This window comes from Pristis pectinata, chromosome 3 (genome assembly GCF_009764475.1).
Source record: "Pristis pectinata isolate sPriPec2 chromosome 3, sPriPec2.1.pri, whole genome shotgun sequence".
Taxonomy (NCBI): domain Eukaryota; kingdom Metazoa; phylum Chordata; class Chondrichthyes; order Rhinopristiformes; family Pristidae; genus Pristis; species Pristis pectinata.
Window position 1 is genome coordinate 75,819,714 of NC_067407.1, and position 22,434 is coordinate 75,842,147.

At 43.2% G+C, this 22,434-nt stretch overlaps 2 protein-coding genes across 3 annotated transcripts in view; one reads left to right on the forward strand and one right to left on the reverse strand.

The window, feature by feature from the left end:
• Positions 1-8,592, forward strand: part of dzank1 (double zinc ribbon and ankyrin repeat domains 1) — an 85,613-nt gene extending 77,021 nt beyond the window's left edge. The window contains 5 exon segments of the mRNA XM_052012149.1: positions 69-163; positions 3,840-3,920; positions 4,486-4,613; positions 6,195-6,269; positions 6,701-8,592. Coding sequence (XP_051868109.1) covers positions 69-163; positions 3,840-3,920; positions 4,486-4,613; positions 6,195-6,269; positions 6,701-6,866 — 545 coding nt within the window. The 3' untranslated portion in view covers positions 6,867-8,592.
• A 149-nt stretch (positions 8,593-8,741) lies between these two features.
• kat14 (lysine acetyltransferase 14) overlaps positions 8,742-22,434 on the reverse strand; it is a 36,489-nt gene continuing 22,796 nt past the window's right edge. For both annotated transcript variants that reach the window (XM_052012146.1, XM_052012147.1), the window contains exons 7-10: positions 20,035-20,168; positions 13,480-13,655; positions 10,110-10,300; positions 8,742-9,398 (exon numbers count right to left, since the gene is read on the reverse strand). In XM_052012146.1, the coding sequence (XP_051868106.1) occupies positions 9,225-9,398; positions 10,110-10,300; positions 13,480-13,655; positions 20,035-20,168 (675 nt within the window). In that variant the 3' untranslated portion in view covers positions 8,742-9,224. The remainder of the gene's footprint in view (positions 9,399-10,109; positions 10,301-13,479; positions 13,656-20,034; positions 20,169-22,434) is intronic.

Consider the following 22,434-nt stretch of genomic DNA (forward strand, 5'->3'; position numbering starts at 1 on the left):
GCTTTGTTTGAAGGGCTCGGTGTAAAAGACTCTGCCGTCATCTTTCTCATTTTAACGTCTGTGTCCAGGTAGTGAGCGTCAGTCAGGCAGAGCAGACACCAGCAAGAAGCCAAAAAAATCAAAGAGGAAAAAAGAAGTGTTGGTGAAAGAAGACAGACTGCCAGTTGGTATCTTTCATATTGACCATTATGTACTGTTCAATGCTGACACCAGCCCGTGAGAAATGTTTGCTTGGGATTTTTGCTTCCCTTTAGATTGTGTAATGAGACATAGCAGAGTCCTCTAATGTGCAGTGAGAGAAAGTTCTGACAAGCAAAGACTGGCCACACAACCCAGGGGAGGCTCTTCAGCTCCACCCCCCCCCCCCCCCCCACAAATATAAATTGTTCAAACATTTTCAAATCTTCTTCAGATTCCTGTTACCCCTTTTGTGGTAAGAATATGATTTTTGATTTTGTTTCCAAATGACACAACTCAGATCCATCAAACAGAGGTTGGGACTCCCTTGGAAGGCCGGACCCGTCAGTCACTCCACACAGACCTCAGCAGCGAAGCTCAGTTTGCTGAGATTTCTTGGATCTTGCAGCAGCCCTGGCACAGGTCCCAGCAGTAGGCAAGAGGCCAGCTGTCAAAGCTTTCCATTGCAGTTTCAGGGATGGGGCTGCCCCACTGCACCCTACTGCTGAGACAACACCACTGGGGTCTGGGTAATGTCTGTGGTCCCAGTCCTTTGCCCTTTAAGTCCATGTGCCAATAATCTGTGCCAGGTTCCTGTGCACCCATCAATGCAGACTGTAATACTGTGGGCTGTGCCACAGGCACAAATTCAGGAGTTTAACAATGGATAGAGGGGAGGAGAGAATAAAGGTTTTGTACAACCCGCTTCCGATTGCAATAAAACTCACCAGCAACTGTTAAACATAACAACAGCTTCTCTTCATAAAGCTCCTTTAATGACCTAAAACATTCCACGCTGCACAGAACTTGCTCAGTGCAGTGAATTAAGTCACAGGTCTAAAAGCTAACGTACTTAGAGTCTCAACCCGAAATGTTGTCTGTCCATTTCCCTCCACAACTGCTGCTTGATCCACTGAGTTCCTCCAGCAGTTTGTTTTTTTGTTCCAGATTCCACATTCTGCAGACTCTTGTGTCTCCAACTTGAAGATATTGGTGAAAGCACGACTGCACAGAGGCTGCACCAGTTTTTGTGCAGTGTTGACCAGTGGCGTACAAGGCCCAAGGTCTCGTGCACTGTTCAGTAAGCCTTGCATGTGGAAACTTGCACAGAGGCCTTTCCTGTGCAGTGTCCTGCCATGATGCTTAGTAACGATCCTGGAGTATGTGCATTGTGCAGTGAATGAGGCTGAGGTTTGAATATCTCATCAAGGGGGAGAAGCTCATGGGGTGAAAGAGACACGAGAGACTGCAGATGCTGGAATCTGGAGCAACAAGCAATCTGCTGGAGGGACTCAGCAGGTTGAGCAGCATCTGTGGGAGGAAAGGGATTGTCAACATTTCAGGTGGAAACCCGGGGTGAGAGCTGATTGTGGGGGATGGGAAGAAGAACACACTGTGGAGAAGGGGGTGGGTCAGTTGGGGAAATGCTCAGGTCTAGGTTACTCTGAGGACATCGGCGGCCAAAAGCACCCACCTGGAAAAAGGTGGAGGCTTCTGATTCCTGCTGGTTGCCCAGAAAGGGTCAGGGCCTTTACATAATCATAAAGCAGGTCTTCGCACTCGAGTAAGATCTGCTACAACATCAAGTCCCTGGGCATGAACTGGCCCCAAGAGCACAGCAGAATTTCACACAAGTCATGTCAAAAATCAGTTCCTTGTTGCATCCATGGCACATACCCTGGTGGAATCTGTGTGTATGGGAATGCTACACCTGGTGGATCCACACTTTACTTTCAGAAGTGCACTACCAATGCATCAAATAGCCATTGGGATCTAATCATTCCATTACGTAGCTCATTACACAGCACTACATGGTGGAATATCCATGTCAGGCTTTCCACTGAATCCGGTGTCAGCTGCTGCTGAAACTCGGGTACTTTGCCCACTTGTTTCAATCAGGTTTCTCTGCAGACAAACCCAAAGACCCATATTTCATGAACCCACCTCATTGTTACTGCAATTTAAAAAAATAGCCAGCAGGTCAGGCAGCTTCTGTGGACTGAGAACCAGAGTTAATGTATGGGTCAGAAGCAGGCATTTCCAGCATGCCCTGTTTTTATTTCAGATTTCCAGCAGCTGCAGTTTTTTGCTTTTCATTTGTCCAGCTAGTTAATGCCCTAAAGTAGATGGTGGAGACGGTACAGCTATCCCAGCTTCCAGCATCTCCTATCCTCCTACACACTCAGCTTTCTGCTTCCCACCACCACAGAGGCAAAAATTAAAACTAAATACTTAATTTAAAAAGGAAAAAAAAAGTTTTTTCTCCTTGAACTTTGCTACAGGGTAGCAGCTGACTGGGTCAGTGATATGAAAGCTGCTCTACGATAGAAGAGGTTGGGGTGAGGCGATGACAGCAGTTATATGAAGCATGTTGGCACTTTGTCACTGGGAACTTGCTCATTTGAGGTGCAGGTTTAAATGGTGCAACTCAAACCTTTACACAAAGTAGACCATTCTCCATGACTAATGAGGTATGAGTAGGTTGAATACCTAACAGACAAGAATCCCCCACACCCTGGAGACTGCACCAGTACAGTGGTAGAGAGACATACCGAAGTGCAGTCTTGGTACATGAAGCAGTCTTATCAGCGTGACATTGAAGCTGCTGTAACCCATGATTTGTGATGGACTGAACCTGGTTGCTTTTCTGGTACTGCTTGGACTAGTAAGGTCCCAGGTGATGGCAGGAAGCAGATGCAAGTATGCCAGCCACTATACCGGGACAAACAGAAAGCATCCCTTACCCCCCACTGAAGCAGCAAAGATTGATTTGCCCTGTGGGACAGCAGTCTTTGTGCAGGATGATGCAACAAAATAGTACCTTAACTGAACGTGGACCCATGCCCCACAATTTTTGATGCCAACCTACAGCACAACCAAAGCTAGAACCCCTTGAGCCTTGGTCCCACTAGATTCCTAATCCAGACCATCGTGGTCCCATCCTAAGACCCATCTCATTTCTTGACCCATCCCCTGACTGTTCTTGCCAACCTAATTTCAGCCAGACTGACTGTTCCAGGCCCTGCAACCTGCGATGGATAGCCTTGCACTAGATTCCCCACCACACCAAACCCATGCCCTTGCCTCATTCTGGGTAACTCCTGTTCATGGTGGTTCAGGTCTAGGTTGACAACTATATTTGATGTACCTGTGATGGAGTTGCTGAGATCTGTGCTGAGATTCAGTAGCCAGCATGCAGACAGAAAACAGTAAGCTCAACTGATACATTTTTCAAAGCAGTAGTGACCCCACTGAAGTCACACATAGGCCAGATTGGAGTATTTGGAAAGGTTTTGTTTGCTGCTGATGTTAATCAGCTAATTAAATTATTACAGCACTCTGCTAGCTTAATTACCACCATTACAATAATTGCATCTTATCCCAATTAACTGATTTCAAATTCATATTGCTTCATTATTAGTCTAGGTCTCTGAACTACTATTTCGAGCCTATCTTATTCTGATGAAGAATCCTTGACATGAAACACTAACCGTTTCCCTCCCCACTAATGCTGCTTGAACTGCTGAGTGTTGCCAGCACTGTTTTTACACTGAATTGACTAGGTCAGTCAACCACTAGGGCATCACACGTATACTTTCAACACACATCAGTCCCAAATGTACTGCTTGCTGCCAACAAACCGTACTGCACTCTTTCCACAGCCAGAAGACCAGCAGCTGCTGAAGGAGGTGGGACCAAATGGCCTGGGGAGGATCTCAGAAGTACAGCAGTTACTCGATGAAGTAAGTTAGTAGTTCCAGTATCATTAGATCCACAGTGGTGGATTGCTCTGTTATTATCTGGCAGGAGGGACAGAAGACGCAGGTTTAGGATAACTGGCTAAAGAATCAGAGGGGAGAAGAAATCTGTTTCATGAAGCAATTGGAATGATTTGGAACACTTTCCTAAAAATGTGATATAACCAGAATCATGGTAGGTAAGTTAATTTGCTCCTGTAAATTGCCCCTGGTGTAGATGGGGGCAAAGAAGAAAGGGAAGTGGGGGTGGGTGGGGGGGTTAATGAGCCAGTGAGAGACATTACAGGGAAGTAAATGGGGGAATGGAACTGGGAGCTGGTGTGGACCTCAATGCACAGAATTATCCATGTTTTAAGGAAAGATGACTCATAGGAATATCAGAAGGGATTGGAAAAAGGGGAAGTTGCGGAGTGGATGAAACGGACAGATCTCTCAGAGCCTGTACTGTGCAGTACGAGTCTATAAAACTACAGAATGTGCTCTTTTTCAGCCCTGTTACCACTAAGATTTAATAGAAACATTGTGCTCTCTGGATTTGTGACTGTTCCAGGGAGCAGATCCAAACTGCAACAATAGTGATGATAGGCCAGCCTTAACCGTGGCTGTTTTGAACCAACATCATGAGGTGGTGCCGCTTCTGGTGCAGAAGGGTGCACATATTAACCAGCAGTCTGGCCGGTAAGTGGAAATCCATGCATCGGTTTTTGGTGGGCTGTGTTTCTGAAGGGGTGGAATTGTTTGTTTTGTGCTTATGACCTGGGACAGTGGTCATTTACCCAGTGAGATAGGATGAGCTTTTGGCATTGTGTTGGGTTGTAACAACACTTCCTTTAATGACATATACTTGCTTACTCAAGCTATCTAAGCAATTTACAGAAATAAAACAAAGCTCTGGAGAATATCATTTAATTTTAAAACTCTTATGCATCTATAGTTCCATTGTTCAACATAATTTAAAAAGTTAAAAGTCTATTTTGAAGTGTTCCAAATGGATCTTTTAAGCTACTTTCAATGGCAGCAGCAAAATGCTGTTGTTAACTCAGTGGATCAGTGATTGCAGAGTGACCGGGAAACCTGGAAGATCACAAAGTAACAGGCTTATCCCCCAGTGAGATGTTAGTTCCTGTATCTCAGTTACATACCCAAGGTCAGACTCTGGCTGTGACGGATGAGAATCACTGGCTTACTGACAGCCACAAACAGGAATTCTTGCTGCAAGAGGCCAGGGTCTGATCTTGCTGAAGCATGGGGACTTCCTATCAGTGGGGGGGGGGGGGGGATGAACAGGGGTCCTCCCCCTCTTATGGCCCTTGCTGTTTTGCTGTTGTTCCAGAGCAGCTTTGGGTTGCGAGGGAACTGATCCTTGCCTTCCTTCAGGCGAAAATAACAGATTTGGTCCAAGTGACATCATCAGAGTCATGTCTACATATTTAAGAGGTCCTGATTGGTATGGGGAGCAGTTTGAATCAGAAAAGCAGTAGTTCGGTATCCAACTTCAACATTACTGTCCCTCTGGGAGGGAGTAAAGTCACAGGTAATGTGTTAGAGTCATAGACCACGGGAGTTCCTTATTTTTGCTACATTGTGAAAAGGTTGGATTTATGAAATATTCAACCCAACACAACCTTCTCAGTGCGAAGTTAAGTCCTCCCCTCCATCCCTTTTCTCTCAAATTTGTACAGCTTCCACTTATATGTATCTCTGCCTGGCCTCACAATTACTTCAAATGGCAGCAAATTCCACTTTCTAATCACTCAGTAATTTTCTTTTAATGTTATGATTTTGTTTTAGATTTCCCCATGTTCTCCGCATTCACCTCTTTTAAACCTGTTTAAAATTTATAAAGGCCTCTGTCAGGCCAGAGACACTTCCCAAAGGTGAACTGGTCCTGCCGGAAATGAGGCAATCAAGAAAGAAAGTGTCTTGGGGAACTGTAATTGATTTTACCTTAATGTATAGGTAGATTTGTAGAAAATTATGGTCCTGTCCAGTTTGTATAAAGTTTTAAAAATGCAGGATAAGTCCCACATTGTGCTATGGTGGTCGCAGAAGTGGAAATGTTGCAAGGCCGTCTTAACTTGGGAGAACTGCCACCTGTCTCAGTCCAGTCACTGAAGACTCATCAGGATACTCTGCTTTATTGACAGATGTTCAAAATAATAGTCTCTGCTTTGGTTTCAGACCCCACAAGAAAGGCTAATTAGTTCCTCAATTGAAACAAATCCAATAAATGTTAAAATCTGTCCTCTTCAAATACAGCCTGAACAACACTGCCCTCCACGAGGCTGCAGAAATGGGAGCTCAGGGAGTGAAATGTGCAGCTGTTCTACTTGGGTAGGTATTCATTTTTATAGTTTATGGTAAATATCTTCTAATGATAGACTTGTAGGAAATGCCATGGCATCTGGACTAATTGGATCTGCCCTTCAATGACACATGGACCAAGTGGCCTTGTGCTGTAAAGTTCTGCGACAGTATCCATGGGCGTAAACAGCTCCAACTCAGCAGTGTGTGCATTGATCACAGCTTCAATCACAGATTGTGCTGGGCATGCTGCCTTTAACTAGGCAGCATAGCCCTTGGTGGAAGGGGTAAGAGTGAAAATGATAGTGTGTCACGCATAATCACTGTCCACAGACAGGCAGGGAGAAGAGGTGAGCAAGGAGTAGATATAAAATGTTAGAAGCTGGCCTGGATATCACTGTCCAAAATTAAAATGTGCAGTCAATTCAGACTAACGGATTTTATTTTTAAATTCCTGACAGCTGCAATGCAAATATAAAGAAGAAAAATGATAAAGGTTTAACAGCATATGACTTGGCTGTTAAGACTGGCAGTGACCAACTAACATCATTGTTTGCTGCAAAAATGGGACAGGGCATGTTAGACAAATTTACCAAGACCAAGCATGTCAGCCTGGATGTCTTCTAATGATCTCCTAAAAATGCAAATACATTCAGCACCCAAGGCTTGTGAAGCATAATCTGCAATATTCAAGCTCACGTAAGCAAGCTCTCACTTGAGAAAGCTGTGTATTTCGGAAAGCTTTTACTGAATATCTTGGAAGACTCGAGGTATTCTCTTCCATTATGAAACTAGCTCTTGGTATGGATCTGGTTTATCTCAAAACTTCTGGTTTTTATGGGTAATAATATGGGTTTTTGGAAAGTAGCTTGAGAGAGCTTAAATGTAAATCCAAGGATGTACTGCTTTTCCATAGGACTCTCTCCAGCAATTTATAATTTACCTTACAAAAAAGCAAAGTATGATGATGTGGAGCTGACCCAAATCAATGTGGTTTAATTAAAAATCAAAATATTTACTGGATTTGTTTCTTTGTTTACAAGCGCTTTCCAAAATAAAATTAAAATACAATAGTAATTTGGAGTGATGATTGACCCACCTCCCTACAAAATGCCTGAGAGACTTGGCAGCTGCCACAATGTCCTAAATTGCCCCAAAAATCACTCAATCACAGGAGTTTGGTCAGATTGACAGAAGAACTGGCAGCAGAGATGGGAGTCCTCAAAGGGTTCCTCACTATTGAAACATTACTGGGCACTTTTGTGCTTCATAAAGATTGAAGCCAGGATAGATCATTTGGCCCTTAATGTCTTCTCTGCCATTCAATAATGGATTCATGGCCAATCTTTACCCCCATGCCCTTCAGTTTCCTTAATATCCAAAATCAAATGACCATCCAGCACACTTGAGATGTTGGTGGTGCTGCACTGGCAAATTTTCTGGAATATTAGTGATATTCATATTACTACCCCAACACATTTTTAAGTTGCTTTTCTGAGATGTTACACACTATTATAAATTTCTGTGAACCCAGTAAGTTTAGAGGGAGGATGGGAAACAAGACACCAGTGAGGTGGAAGGGAGCACAGCAAACTTCACCTGGTGAGCCAGATGCCAAACCATTGGGATTTCTGAATCATCGGATAGTGGATTATCGGAGTTTTACTATATTCTGTGACTGAGCCGCCACAGCCTTACTGGGTAGAGAATTCCAAAGATTTACTACCCTCTGAGTGAAGATGTTTCCCTTTATCTCAGTCCTGAACAGCTGATCCTTTATTTTGAGACTGTGACCCATGGTTCTAGACAACATCCTAGCATCTACCCTGTCAAGCCCCACTGAGATCACCACTTTTGCCTCTGAACTCAAGAAAGTACAGGCCCAGTCCTCATAATCTCTGTTGTTGGAGAACGAAATGAAGTGGGTTTGTCCTGTGTGTGTGAAAAATTTCCATTTACAGCAGGACATAGTTCCTGCCACAAATTTGCCCCAGCAAAATTACTGCAATTCCACTGTTTAATACTGTATGTTAAGAGTTTGGCCAATTTAGGAGAACCTGTGGTAGAATGCTTTGTTGGTCATGGATTCAGGCCCTACTCCAGAGACTTGAGCATAAGATCAAGGCTTACTCTTCACTGTAGAGTCCATTCCAAGGTGCAACCTAATCTGAAGAACAGCAAGTAATTCTTTCCTATGTTCTGGCCAACACGTCCTTCAAACAGCATCACTAAAGCAGATCAGCTGGATCTCATATAGCTGTTTGTGGGATCTTGTTATGCACAGATTGGTACCAGCATTAAAACAATGACTGCAGTTGAACACTATTTCGTTGCCTTTAAAGCACATGGGGACATCCTGAAGTTAAACCTAAACTCATCCACTGCAGGTGAGGAAGTGGCAGAGTTTAGTTAGAGGTTATCAAGGGTTACATGAGAACAGGCAGAAGGCAGGTCTGCCTGTCTTGGCAACACACCTGCCTCATTCCATATACAAATATTGCCATTTTGTTTTATGATGATGGATGACATACGATCGGATAAAGTTAGCACAACTTTTCACCCCTTCACCCCTATTGACACCAAACATAACTGGGCGATGCAGATCAAGAAACATTCCAGTGCCTTCCCTCACACCCCTCCCGAAAGAAAATACAAATGCTTCTTTGCACTTCCCTTTATTGGTTCTGCCGAGGGCTCAGGACACTGCAGCATTCTACACAGGTTTAATGGCAGTGGTTCCCATGCTGCAGCCAGCTCCAAGGTTTGTGTAAAACCGGTGATTCTTTAAGCAGGGATGGCCTTGTAAAACAAGGTTTCTTTAGTATATGATCTAAAAACTTAACAGTATTTAGATCATTGCTCCTACTTAATTGTCCATATTTTTCAAGTTAACATCAACATGGTGCTTGTTGGGCAGTGATCCTTCAAAGCACATGATCTACTCAATTCTGTCCTTGCATTTTGCATCAACTGGATTCAAAGAGATTATCTCCGCAATCTGAGGAGAAATGCATGTTTGCACTGCTTACTATCCAAGGGGTGATACTTGTCATAGAAATCCAAGATGTACTCCTCAGCCTTGAATCCAAACTTCTGGTACAGTAGCATAGCAGAGTTACTGGCAGAGACATGTAGAGTCACATCCTTCCCCATGCAGGTCTGCAAAACAGAAAGGTGAGAGAGCACAAATAACTGGGATCCACATTCAACTGTAGAATCATACAGGCTGACTAATGTGAGATAATTGATGATAATTGAGGGGATTTTTGCAGATTCTACTGCTTTCAGCCACCGCTCATGAAGCTCACAGAGAAAACACAGTTTATGCTCTTCATCACACCCCTCCTATAATTCGGGCAGGCCAACAGGGGAATCCCTACAGGAATATACCTTCTCAGGAACAGTAAGCATACAAGACCACTGCAAGTGACTCCAGAATAAGACTGAGGCGGCATTTAGGAACTGCTGGTGGCGGGGGATCTTCACTTGCAACCAGATTAACACAGAGTGTATTCAAAGATGGGTCAATTAGGCAGGTTTGGGTTTGAGAGAGTGTGCATAACTTGTGTAGTCTGATGAAGTGATACACTCCTCATCTCTGTTTAGTACAAATGTGAGTTATTGTAATTGAATTTACTTTTTGAAAAAATACTACAAAGTGTCATATATTAAAGAAACCTTATCTAGATCCTATATTAAAGAAACCTTATTTTGCAAGGCCATTCCTATTTAATCAGTGCTGGGGCCACTGCATTTTAAACCTTTCTGTTTGAGTGACAGATCCCACACTTCAGCGAGTGGGTGGGGAAGGGAGTTTCTTCTCGCTAATGCAAACTACAACACACAGTTCAATGTGGAGTAACAGTCTACCTGAATGAGGTGATAAATCATGAAGGTTGCAATCCCAGCTCTCCTCCACTCTGGGTGGACCAGCAAGAAGGAAATATAAGCCTGGTTGTATTTCACATCAGGAACCATGAAGCCAAAGCCAATAATAACTTTTTTGTAGAGAACAACAACACTGAAATCTGGGTACTGCAAGCACTCTGACAAGTCAATGCCTGTGTGGATTAGAAAAGGAGACTGTGTAAATAAACAATTAGAAACCACTCCAAGTTGTACAGAGCACAAGATATAGCATCATCCACATTTTGTACAAATTGTTGAATTTAAAAAGTTGTGATTAATCACCATTAGAGAAGTTGGTCAGGATTTTAACTGTGGCATTAAATAATTAAAGAATACTAATATTTTTGGAATATGAAAAAGCTTTGTCTTTAATACTGCTTTGCCTCAGCAACCTCTAATGATATAATTTACAATTCGTATCACATAAAGTGCCTCTGTCCCCCATCCCCCTCCTCTTCTACAACATCCTCCAGTCCTATAACACTCAGACTTCAGCATTCCTCCAATTCTGGACCCTAGCACATCCTTTGTTTTCTTTGGATGAGACATTACAAGGGAGCAGGAGTAAGGGGTCCATAAGGCAGGTTGGGTTTGAGAGAGAGGCAGAGAAAGGAGGGAGAGGGGAGAGGATGGAGGGAGATAAAGAGCATGGTTCAAGCTGTTAGAAGAGAGATTTCCATCAGTACTGATACAGGGACTCATTCTCCTCATCTCCCCTTCCTCCATGCTCTTTATCCCACCTCTCTGTCCCTGGTGCTCCTATTGCCCAGCAGACCAAATGACAGCAGGGCAGGGCAAGTCACAGAGGTGTTGCCTTCATTCCCATCTCTTCATTAGCATGGGTTGTCTTGGAAAGGAGGACGGGTTGTCTCAGCTCTAAGTCAATGCACCAGCTCAAAAGTGGATCGTAGAAGCTATTGTGAAACTAATCTTTCTAAAACATGTTAAGAATGATTGACTTACAGCCCCAAAAAATACGCAACCGGTTGAATAACATTAAGAAAACTGGACATAATTATGAGAATTAATTTGTTGGAAAACTCAACCATTCTGACGAAAGGTCATCAACCTAAAATATTAAGTCTATTTCTTTCTTCATAGATGCTGCCTAACCTGTTTCTATTATTGTTTGTTTTTATTTCATTTCCAGCATCCTTAATATTTTTCTTTTGAATCAATATTACAATTTAGCAACAGTAGTGATTAAAGATGCTACATCAGTTAGCAAATTCAGTCCTCAAGAATTATAATCAGTATTCACCTGTACTAACAGAAGAACATAAGAGTAGGCCTTAACCTCCCCAAGGATACTCTATCTTTCATACCATAATGGCTGATCTCCTTCCTCATCCACTTCCTGTGTGATTCGCATCTCAATTCTTTGAAATGTTCAAAACATTATCAATCTACCTTAAATGTACACAGAGCATCCAAACCCTCTGGGGTAGAGGATTCCAAAGATTCACTATGCTTCTGGCTGAAATATTTCTCCTCAACAAAGTCCTAAATGTCTGACGCCTTTTATGAGACTACAACCCAAGTTCTGTAACATTCAGCCAGGGAAAATGCCTCTCCGATCAACTATCTTATCAATCCTCTTCACAGAATACAACCCCATTCTACTTAATCTCTCCTCACAGGAGAGCCCCATCTTCCCAGGAATCAATTCAGTGAACCTTTGTTGCAATGTCTTCAAGGTTAAAATACCTTTCTTTGGGTACACAGTATTCCAGTCATAATCTCACCAAACCTCATACAAAACTTTCTTACTCTTGAACTCCAATTGTCTTGTCATGAGAGCCAACATATAATTTGCCTTCTAACAGCTTAAACCTAAGAACATAAGAAAAAGCAGGAGCAGGCTCCATCATTAAACAAGATCTCAGTTCCCATGTTCCTGCACTAACCCTGGATCCCTCCATTCCCTTAATATCTAAAAATCTACTGCTTACTATATCAATTTGTTAGTATCAAACCAACACATCCCAATGTCTCACTTAAAAAATCCTGCCCCTATTATTCCTCCAAAATGGATATTTGCACATTTCCCCACATTACATTGTACCTGTCCTGTTCACTTAAAGCAGCCTCCTCGTATTCTTCTCTACTTAATTTCCCACCTGGTTTTGTGTCATCAACAAAACATTAGTTGTTTCTCAGACTGGAGGATGGTAGATAGTGGTGTTCCCCATGGATTAGTGCTGGGGCCATTGTTTTTCTTGATCAATATTAACGACCTGGACTTGGGGGGGGGATGCATGCCACGATTTCTAAATTTGTGGACGCTCCAGAGCTTGGCAGTGTTGTGAACTGCCAAGAGGATGGTGATTAGCTGCATTATGATGTAAACAAGCTGGGACAGGCAAATATTGCACAGAAATTTGAGGTGATGCATTTTGGTGGGAAGGATGAGGGGAGGTGGTACAGAATATAGGATACTGTTCTAAAAGGGATGCAGGGACAGGATCTGGGGATATGGGTGCACAAGCCATTGCAAGTGGCAGGGCAGGTTGAGAAAATGGTTACTAAGGCATACACACTGCTAGGCTTTTTCAATAGTGGCGTAGAAGGGAAATTATGCTGAAACTTCATAAAACACTGGTCCAGCCTCGGGTGGAATATTGTGATCAATTCTGGCCATCTCATTACAGCAAGGATGTGGAGCTGTCGGGGAGGGTCCAGAAAACATTTACAGAAATGTTTCCTAGAGAGAGGAACTATATTAAAGGATAGATTAGAGGGACTGAGACTGTCTTCTTTGGAGAGAAGAATGAAGGGATATTTGATATTACATAAAATGATGAGGTGTGTGGACAGAGGAGAGTGGGAGGTGAAGGGACGAGTATTAGAGGTCACAGGTACGAAATAAAGGGGGAAGAAAATTAGCAAAGAGTAACATGAGGAATGCACTACTTTCAGATGTGGTGGAAGCAAGTCCCAATGTGGCTTTCATGAGGGAATTCAATGAATATATGGTGGAGAAAAATTTGCAAGGCTATAGCAAAGGTGCCAGGAGGAGGGAATTGAGAGTTGCTGTGGTAGAGAGGCAGCATGGACACAGTGGGCCAACTGGTCTCCAGTGCTGTGATCATTCTACGATAACACTTATTCCCTCATGTTATACACTGACATAGTCTCCACAATACCATATATTGTAAATAGCTGAGAACCAAGCATTGATCTTTGTGACACCTCACTAGCTTACAACCTTCCAAGCTGAAATTTACCCATTTTCTTTGTCCATTAACCAGTCCTCTATCAATGAGCTTATTAATCCATGAGCTCCTGCAACTGGATGAGATTTCACCGTTGAGATAGAAAATTAAAATACCTGGCCAGAAGAATTCATGGCACATTGAGTTTATTGTAGGAATAAAGTTAGGGCAGACGTAGCAGTAATCAATAGGAGCTTCTGCCTCTGCTTTCCAGCTCGGGTCATTCCGATGTGGGTAGCCACGGATTTCAGCCAGGAGTTTTAGTTTAGGTGGAGTACAGTCAAAGTCACGCCTAGTGTGGCAAAATAAGAGAACTCAATTTATAAAAGAATTCTTCAAAGGTTTCAGCTGGCAAACTTGTGGAAGTCTAAATAATATGACAAAGCTGTAAACTCAGCTGGCTGTGTCAGCGAAAGCAGTATTGTTCAATGCTGCAATAATCTGCATCAATGGTGCAAGAATGTAATTTTACATTTTAAGCGAAAGCAAAAGGTATTTGGTTTCAAATCAGTTCATTTTTAAACAGTGAGCAGAACCTCATCATGATCTTTAACAACTTCTACAGAGAAATTTTTAACCCCATCCATTGTCAATTCAGCTTAGAATTATAGAAACATACAACACATGGACACCGTTCGATCCTGCATATCTGCACCACTTCTGAAAGAAGTGTTGTGCCTTGTTTTACATCCATTAACTATCTGTAACCTTGCAAAGATCTCACCCTCAGGAAGTGGCCAATTCCTGTTGAGAACTATTTATGAAATCATCTTTTCAAGTAGGACATTCCAGAACCCAACACTTGCAAGCAAAACCTTTCGAGGCCTTTTGCCAATAATTTTAAATCTATGGCCTCTGGCTACTGACACTTAACCACAGAACCATAGAAAAATACAGCACAATACAGGCCCTTCGGCCCACCATGTTGTGCCGACCTTCTAACCACACCTAAGACTATCTAACCCCTTCCTCCCACGTATCCCTCTATTTTAAATTCCTCCATATGCTTATCTAACAATCTCTTGAACTTGACCAACGTATCAGCCTCCACCACCACCCCAGGCAGCGCTTTCCATGCACCAACCACTCTCTGGGTAAAAAACCTTCCTCTGATATCTCCCTTGAACTTCCCACCGATTACTTTAAAGCCATGCCCTCTTGTATTGAGCATTGGTGCCCTGGGAAAGAGACACTGGCTGTCCACTCTATCTATTCCTCTTTATATTTTGTATACCTCTATCATGTCTCCTCTCATCCTCCTCCTCTCCAATGAGTAAAGCCCTAGCTCCTTTAGTCTCTCCTCATAATCCATACTCTCTAATCTAGGCAGCATCCTGGTAAATCTCCTCTGCACCCTTTCCAATGCTTCCACATCCTTCCTATAATGAGGCGACCAGAATTGGACACAGTAATCTAAGTGTGGTCTAACCAGAGTTTTGTAAAGCTGCATCATTACTTCGCGGCTCTTAAACTCAATCCCACGATTTATGAATGCTAACATCCCGTAAGCTTTATTAACTACCCTATCCACCAGTGAGGCAACTTTCAGTGATCTGTGTATATGAAGCCCCAGATCCCTCTGCTCCTCCATACTGCCCAAAATCCTACCATTAACCTTGTACTCAGCCTTGGAGTTAGCATTTCCAAAGTGTACCACCTCACACGTCTCCAGATTGAACTCCATCTACCACTTGTCAGCCCAGCTCTGCATCCTATCAATATCCCTCTGTAAACTTCGACAGCCCTCCACACTATCCACAACACCACCGACCTTTGTGTCGTCTGCAAACTTGCTAACCCACCCTTCCACCCCCTCATCTAAGTCATTAATAAATATCACAAAAAGTAGAGGTCCCAGAACCGATCCCTGTGGGACACCACTAGTCACAGCCCTCCAATCCGAATGCACTCCCTCCACTACAACCCTCTGCTTTCTACAGGCAAGCCAATTCTGAATCCACACGGCCAAGCCTCCCTGGATCCCTTGGCCTCTGACCTTCTGAAGAAGCCTACCATGTGGAACCTTGTCAAACGCCTTACTAAAATCCATGTAGACCACATCTACTGAACTACCCTCATCAATCTTCCTGGTCACCTCCCCAAAGAACCCTATCAAGCTTGTGAGGCAAGATCTTCCCTTCACAAGGCCATGCTGGCTGTCCCTAATTAGTCCATGTTTCTCTAAATGCTCATAGATCCTATCTCTTAGAAACCTTTCTAACAGCTTACCCACCACAGACGTAAGGCTCACTGGTCTGTAATTCCCTGGACTATCCCTACTACCTTTTTTCAATAAGGGGACATTTGCCACTATCCAATCCTCCGGTACCCATCCCCGTGGACAACGAGGACTCAAAGATCCTAGCCAACGGTTCAGCAATCTCCTCCTTCGCCTCAAGCAGCAGCCTGGGGAATATTCCGTCAGGCCCCGGGGACTTATCTATCCTAATATTTTCTAACAGCTCCAACACATCCTCTCTCTTGATATCTACATGCTCTAGAACATTACCCTTACCAACACTGTCCTCAGCGTCATCAAGACCCCTCTCCTTGATGAACATTGAAGTATTCATTGAGAACCTCTCCCACTTCCACAGCTTCCTGGCACATCTTCCCACCTTTGTCTTTAATCGGACCTACCTTTACTCTAGCCATCCTCCTGCTCTTCACGTACGAGAAAAAAGCCTTGGGATTCTCCTTAACCCTACCTGCCAAAGCCTTTTCATGTCCCCTTCTTGCTCTGCTCAGCGCCTTCTTAAGTTCCTTCCTTACTATTCTATATTCCTCACGACACCTATCTGATCCTTGCTGCTTACCCCTTATGTATGCTGCCTTCTTCTTCCTAACTAGCTGTTCCACCTCTCTTGTCACCCATGGTTCCTTCACTCTGCCATTCCTTCTCTGCCTCACTGGGACAAATTTATCCCTAACTTATCCAAGCTCTCAGTTCATCACCCTTATTCCTGATACTTCTTGCATTTAAGTAAATGCACTTTAGCCCATCCATCTTTCTACTTTTATACCCTATACTCAGCTTCTCCTTCCTCAAAGCCTCTCTACCTGTTAGATCTGACTTTTCCCCCATCCCCTTCTTCCTCTGACCTACCCCTCTGGTTCCCATCCCCCTCTCAAACTAGTTTAAACCCTCCCAAACCACCCTAGCAAACCTGGCTGCAAGGATATCGGCCCCCCTCGAGTTCGGGTGTAACCCGTCCTCTCTGTACAAGTCCCACCTTCCCCAGAAGAGATCCCAATGATCCAAAAATCTAAAACCTTCCCTCCTGCACCAAATTCTCAGCCACACATTTATTTGCCACCTCCTCCTATTCCTACCTTCACTATCGCGTAAGGTTTCTGAGAGAAACCAAGAAGGTCATTAGGAAAGAAAAGATGAATTATGAAAGGAAGTTGGTGGATAACATTCGAAAGGATACTAAGAGTTTTTTTTAAATACATAAGGAGTAAAAGAGAGACACGGGTTGATATAGGACCAATTGATAACGGTGCAGGAGATATTATAATGGACGATAGAGAGATGACAGAGGAATTGAATGAATATTTTGCATCGGCCTTCACCGTGGAGGAAATCAGCAATGTGCCGGTTAGTCAAGAGTCTCACAAAATGGAACTGAGTTGAGTTAAGATTACTAGGGAGAAGGTGCTAGGAAAACTAAGTGGGCTAAAGACTGATAAGTCTCCCGGACCGGATGAGGTGCACCCCCGGGTTCTGAAGGAGGTGGCTTTAGAGATAGCGGAGGCATTGGCAATAATTTTCCAGGAATTGATAGATTCCGGCATGGTTCCGGAGGACTGGAGGGTCGCAAATGTAGTTCCGTTGTATAAGAAAGGTGGGAGGCAGCATAAAGGAAATTACAGACCTATTAGTCTGACGTCAGTGGTGGGAAAATTATTGGAATCTATCCTCAAGGATGGGGTTACGGAATACCTAGAGGCGCAAGGCAAGATAGGTCCTAGCCAACATGGTTTTGTGAAGGGAAGATCCTGCCTGACCAACCTATTGGAGTTTTTTGAAGAAATCACAGGTAGGGTGGATAAGGGAGAGGCGGTAGATGTGTATTTAGACTTTCAAAAGGCCTTCGACAAGGTGCCTCACAAGAGACTGATTAATAAGATGAGAGGTCATGGAATTACGGGTAGGATAACAGAATGGGTGGAGTATTGGCTGGTTGGCAGGAAGCAAAGAGTGGAAATAAAAGGATCTCGTTCTGGTTGGTTACCGGTTACTAGTAGTGTGCCGCAGGGGTCGGTGTTGGGACTGCTCCTTTTTACCTTGTACGTTAATGATTTGGATGATGGAATAAATGGTTTCGTTGCTAAGTTTGCGGATGACACCAAGATAGGTGGAGGAGTAGGGAGTATTGAGGAGATAGGAAGGTTGCAGAGAGACCTAGACAGTTTAGCAGAATGGGCAAGGAAATGGCAGATGAGATTCAATGTTGAGAAATGTGCAGTTGTACACTTTGGAAGCAGAAATATGCGGGCAGATTATTATCTAGAAGGTGAGAAAATTCAAAGTATGGAAGTACAAAGGGACTTGGGGGTACTCGTGCAGGATACCTTAAAGGTTAACCACCAGGTCGGATCGGTGGTAAAGAAAGCGAATGCTATGTTGGCATTCGTTTCGAGAGGTATAGTGTATAAAAGTAAGGAAGTGTTGATGAGGCTCTACGGGGCACTAGTGAGGCCTCATTTGGAATATTGTGTGCAGTTTTGGGCCCCACATCTTAGGAAGGATGTGCTGACATTGGAGAGGGTTCAGAGGAGATTTACGAGGACGGTTCCAGGAATGAAAGGGCTTACGTATGATGAGCGTTTGTCGGCTCTTGGACTGTACTCACTGGAGTACAGAAGAATGAGAGAGGACCTCATAGCGACATTTAAAATGTTGATAGGCAAGGACAGAGTAGATGTGGCTAGGCTGTTTCCCTTGGTGGGTGAGTCCAGGACCAGAGGGCACAATCTTAGAATTAGGGGGTACAGTTTCAAAACAGAGATGAGAAGAAATTTCTTTAGCCAGAGGGTGGTGAATCTGTGGAACTCCTTGCCACGTACAGCAGTGGAGGCCAGATCAGTGGGGGCGTTCAAGGAGGAGATAGATAGATATCTAAATAGTCAGGGTATCAAGGGATATGGGGATAGGGCCGGAAGTTGGGATTAGAATAGGTTTTTTTTGATTTGTTTTTGTTTTTCCTCCCCCCATTCCCCATTTCTCATTTCTTTTTTCCCTTTTCCTTGGAGCAGACTCGATGGGCCGAATGGCCTGCTTCTGCTCCCTTGTCTTGTGATCTTGTGATTAGAAAGTTCTAGAATGATCATTTATATTGTGGTCTTGTCCCATTATGATTTAGCCAACAGCTCATTACCCTTCAGATAATTTCCCTTTTCACACCCAAGTAACCTGCTTAACACACAACCCAGACCAAATGCTGCAATTTCCCTTCAAAGTTTTGGGGTATTATTAAAGTTCTCTACAAAGATTGATCTCTAAGAACTTATGTAATAGACCAAGATTTTTCCTTTAGTCATCAGGCCCAGTGTCATATTGGGCTTACACTCCAGTCAAATGCTTTTAAAAATGCTGAGGTGGTACAGAAAAGCAATATGTCATATAACCATAAATGATGGGAGTTCTCTAAATTCTACTTATGAATTGAGGCCAATGTTGTATATTTTATATTTACAAAATATTTATTGTATAGAAACAGGCTATTCAGCCCATCAGATCCATGGTATTTATGCTGCACATGAGCCTCCTTCCATTCTGCATCCAACTACATGAACACATATTCTAGTTCTCTTGCCCACATTTATTTAAATGAATCCATATTGGTCACCTCAAATCCTCCTGTGGCAGTGTGTTCCATTGTCTAACCACTCTCCGGGTTAAGTTTTTCCTGAATTTCCCGTCAGATTTAAAACTGACCACCTTATACTTATGGGCCCTAATTCTAGTCTGACCACAGGTTAAAATGTTGTTTCTAAGCATACACTAGCAAATCTTTTTGTAATCCTAACTTCTTTCAGGTCATCCTCAAGTCATCTCTTCTGTGGATGTGCCCAACAATTCAAACTTTCCTGAATGGTATAACCTGGAACCTTTTAATTAAATTTCTGTGTATATTCTCAAGTTCATCAATTACCTATCTTATAAAATGGAGACTGGAAATGATCGCAATACTCCAAATGCAGTATAATCCATGTTCCTCGCAAGCTTAAACGTAACTACTCCACTTTTCAATTCTATCCCTGTAGAAATAAATATGTTGCTTTCAAATGGCCTTATTAAACTGCATCATTGCTGATCTAAGTGTCTGTATCCCCAAACCCCTATACCACATCTTAATCCTTACTTTATTCTCCCCACCAGAATGTATAGTCTCATCCATTCCATACAGTGGTTTGAGGAAAATATATTTAATCCAGAATCCAGCCCTGATCCAAATCCAGTTTTCAAATGCACCATTCCCTGCTTTACTACTTAAGTCTTATCCAAGTATTATTAGGATTCAGCCCTATGGATACTGAATTAATGAATGTTCATTTTTAATAGGGATTAATATAAACTCAAATTGCAGCAGCTTCCAGGACTGTGGTTTATGCTTCTCTATAAAAGAATGGATAAATCACCACTGTACAGGAGAAAGCGTTACCTGATGTATGGCTTGAGTACCCGTGATGTATATGGGCTGATGATGCACTGGTTCATTATGTCTCCCGATCCAGTCAGTCGATGCAGAAACTTTATCCTTTGCTCCTGGTATCCTTTTGTGTGAGATAAAGATATCTACACAGAAGTAACAACCATAAACAAAATCAAACAGTAACCTCCGCAACCCCCAGCCCACCCCACTCTTGCCACTCTTACCAACTCCACTGCTGGCTCTACTAAAATTGCCCTTCTGATCCCAGGATCCCAGGACTGTAGTGAGTTTGTTGGCATCAGCCAGATTGTTGCCTGAGCATTCAGTTCCCCAGCGCCCTTGCGTAAGGGTTTGGGGTGGGGGGCTGTGAGGATGGCCACAAACTGTATTTGGAAGTACAAAGGTTTAGACTCTGCTGAAAGGACTCGCTGTCCAAATTGCAAGGAAATTACAGAGACAGATTGGCTTCATGAAAAACTGCACTCCAGGCCAGGGCCACACCTTCTGGACAGCAGCAGGAGGGGAGAATCCTGATGGGTGAATGTTGTTGGGGGGGGGGGGGGGGGGGGGTGGAGTGCAGGAGTGAAGCAAAACCAAAACCTCGGATAATTTACTCACTCAAAGTTCAGTCATAAAGTTATTGGAGAATAGCACAGGATGAGGAAAACTATATCCTGGAGGGAGAACCTTGACTGCTGTACAACTCTATGACTCTACATCACCCCCATTTATTCCACTCCATTAAAGCACTAACAAAAACACACACAGGTTCAGCAGAGAACAATATAATGCAGGGGACTGCCATTCAGCATATTGGGCCTGAAGGAGTTACAGTCCCACTCAGCAGTTCTTTCCCCAGAGCCCTGTAAATTATTGAAGGGTCAAAACAAATCATTATGTGATTGGATCAGGGAGGTTGAGCCTGTGGCACCTCACCTTGCTAAGCGAACACAACTTAGACCCCTTTCTTCCAAATTTAATGTTTGAACATGTGGATCTGGAGATATGGAAAAGACTGCCTTCAAAACAAAGCCCTCATTGTTACATAAATCTTAAAACCAGTTCACGTCAACAACCTCAGAAATGTGCAAATTAATGGGAATATATGTCCCCTTTATACATGTCCTCTGTGACACATATCTGTGTATCATGAGTATAAATGGCTGAACAGCTGGAATCTTGTAGGCTCACACCAAAGCACCTTCAGCGAGTCTTTTTTAGGCTGCATTTTTTTTTATTCTACTTTACAGTGAAACGGACAATAGGCTTTCACCTCAGTGGCTCAAGTTCAAAATCCGACCAAGAATGAGGAGCAGAAAAGCTGCCACTTTTCTGCACATGCTCTGCATAAAATTAGTTTGGACAATTGCAACTCAGTGTGTCGCACGTTGGACTCACTGAATAAGAGTGTCCTTCATTAAACTAACCTTTCCACATAGTGAGGCCACAAAGAATTGCCACAATAGAAGTGAAAAGGAGTATGTGGCATAATACAGAATAGTCCCAGTGCTGAGACTAATGGGAGTCTCAACTTAAACCTACTGTTCACTCACCCAGAGAGCAAGATAGAAAGCATTCTGACTGAAAACATCGCAGCCTGGTATGGAAATTCCAATGCACAAGAACGCAAGAGGCTACAGAGAGACTCAGCCAATTCTATCACTGGTACGGCTCTCCCCACCATTGAGGAGATCTACAAGAGGCAATATCTCAGGAAGGCAATATCCATCATCAGGGACCCCCACCATCTGGGCCATGCTTTCTTCTTGATGCTGCCATCAGGCAGGAGGTACAGGAACCTGAACACCCACACCTCAAGGTTTTACAACAGCTTCTTCCTCGCTGCCATTAGGTTCTTGAGCCAACAAGAAAAACACTAACACTACCTCAGACTATATTTCCCTCAACTTGCACTGTCGATATGTTATGTTTTGTTGTGTCATGTAAGTCACGTATAATTTAATATGTTAATTTAAGTTTATGTAATTTATGTTTGTCATATTTGCAATGTACTGCATTGATGCTACAAAAAGCTAATTTTCAAGGCACGTATATCCTGGGTATGTATGCCCTTGACAATAAACTTGAGCTTGGAGATGGAAAATGCTAATCTGTGTTCTTCTCAAGCAGACAAAGTGGCCCAGTGTAATTCAACCACCCTTCCTCAAAATCAGTGCTCTGATACCAAGAAAAGTCTCTCTCGACACCACAGCACAGAAGTCAATTAGTCTGGAGCAGCAGGAAGGTGAGAGAAGCAAATGGGGTGAATAATCATTATCTCAGTGGGTTTCCAGAACACAACCTTTCTCTTGCCATGCAATGGCCAGGGGCTGACACTGATATTAAACAATCATAGACCATTAAACAACTCCGACATTCAGAGGAATTGAAAGGTGCAGTGTTTGTGAT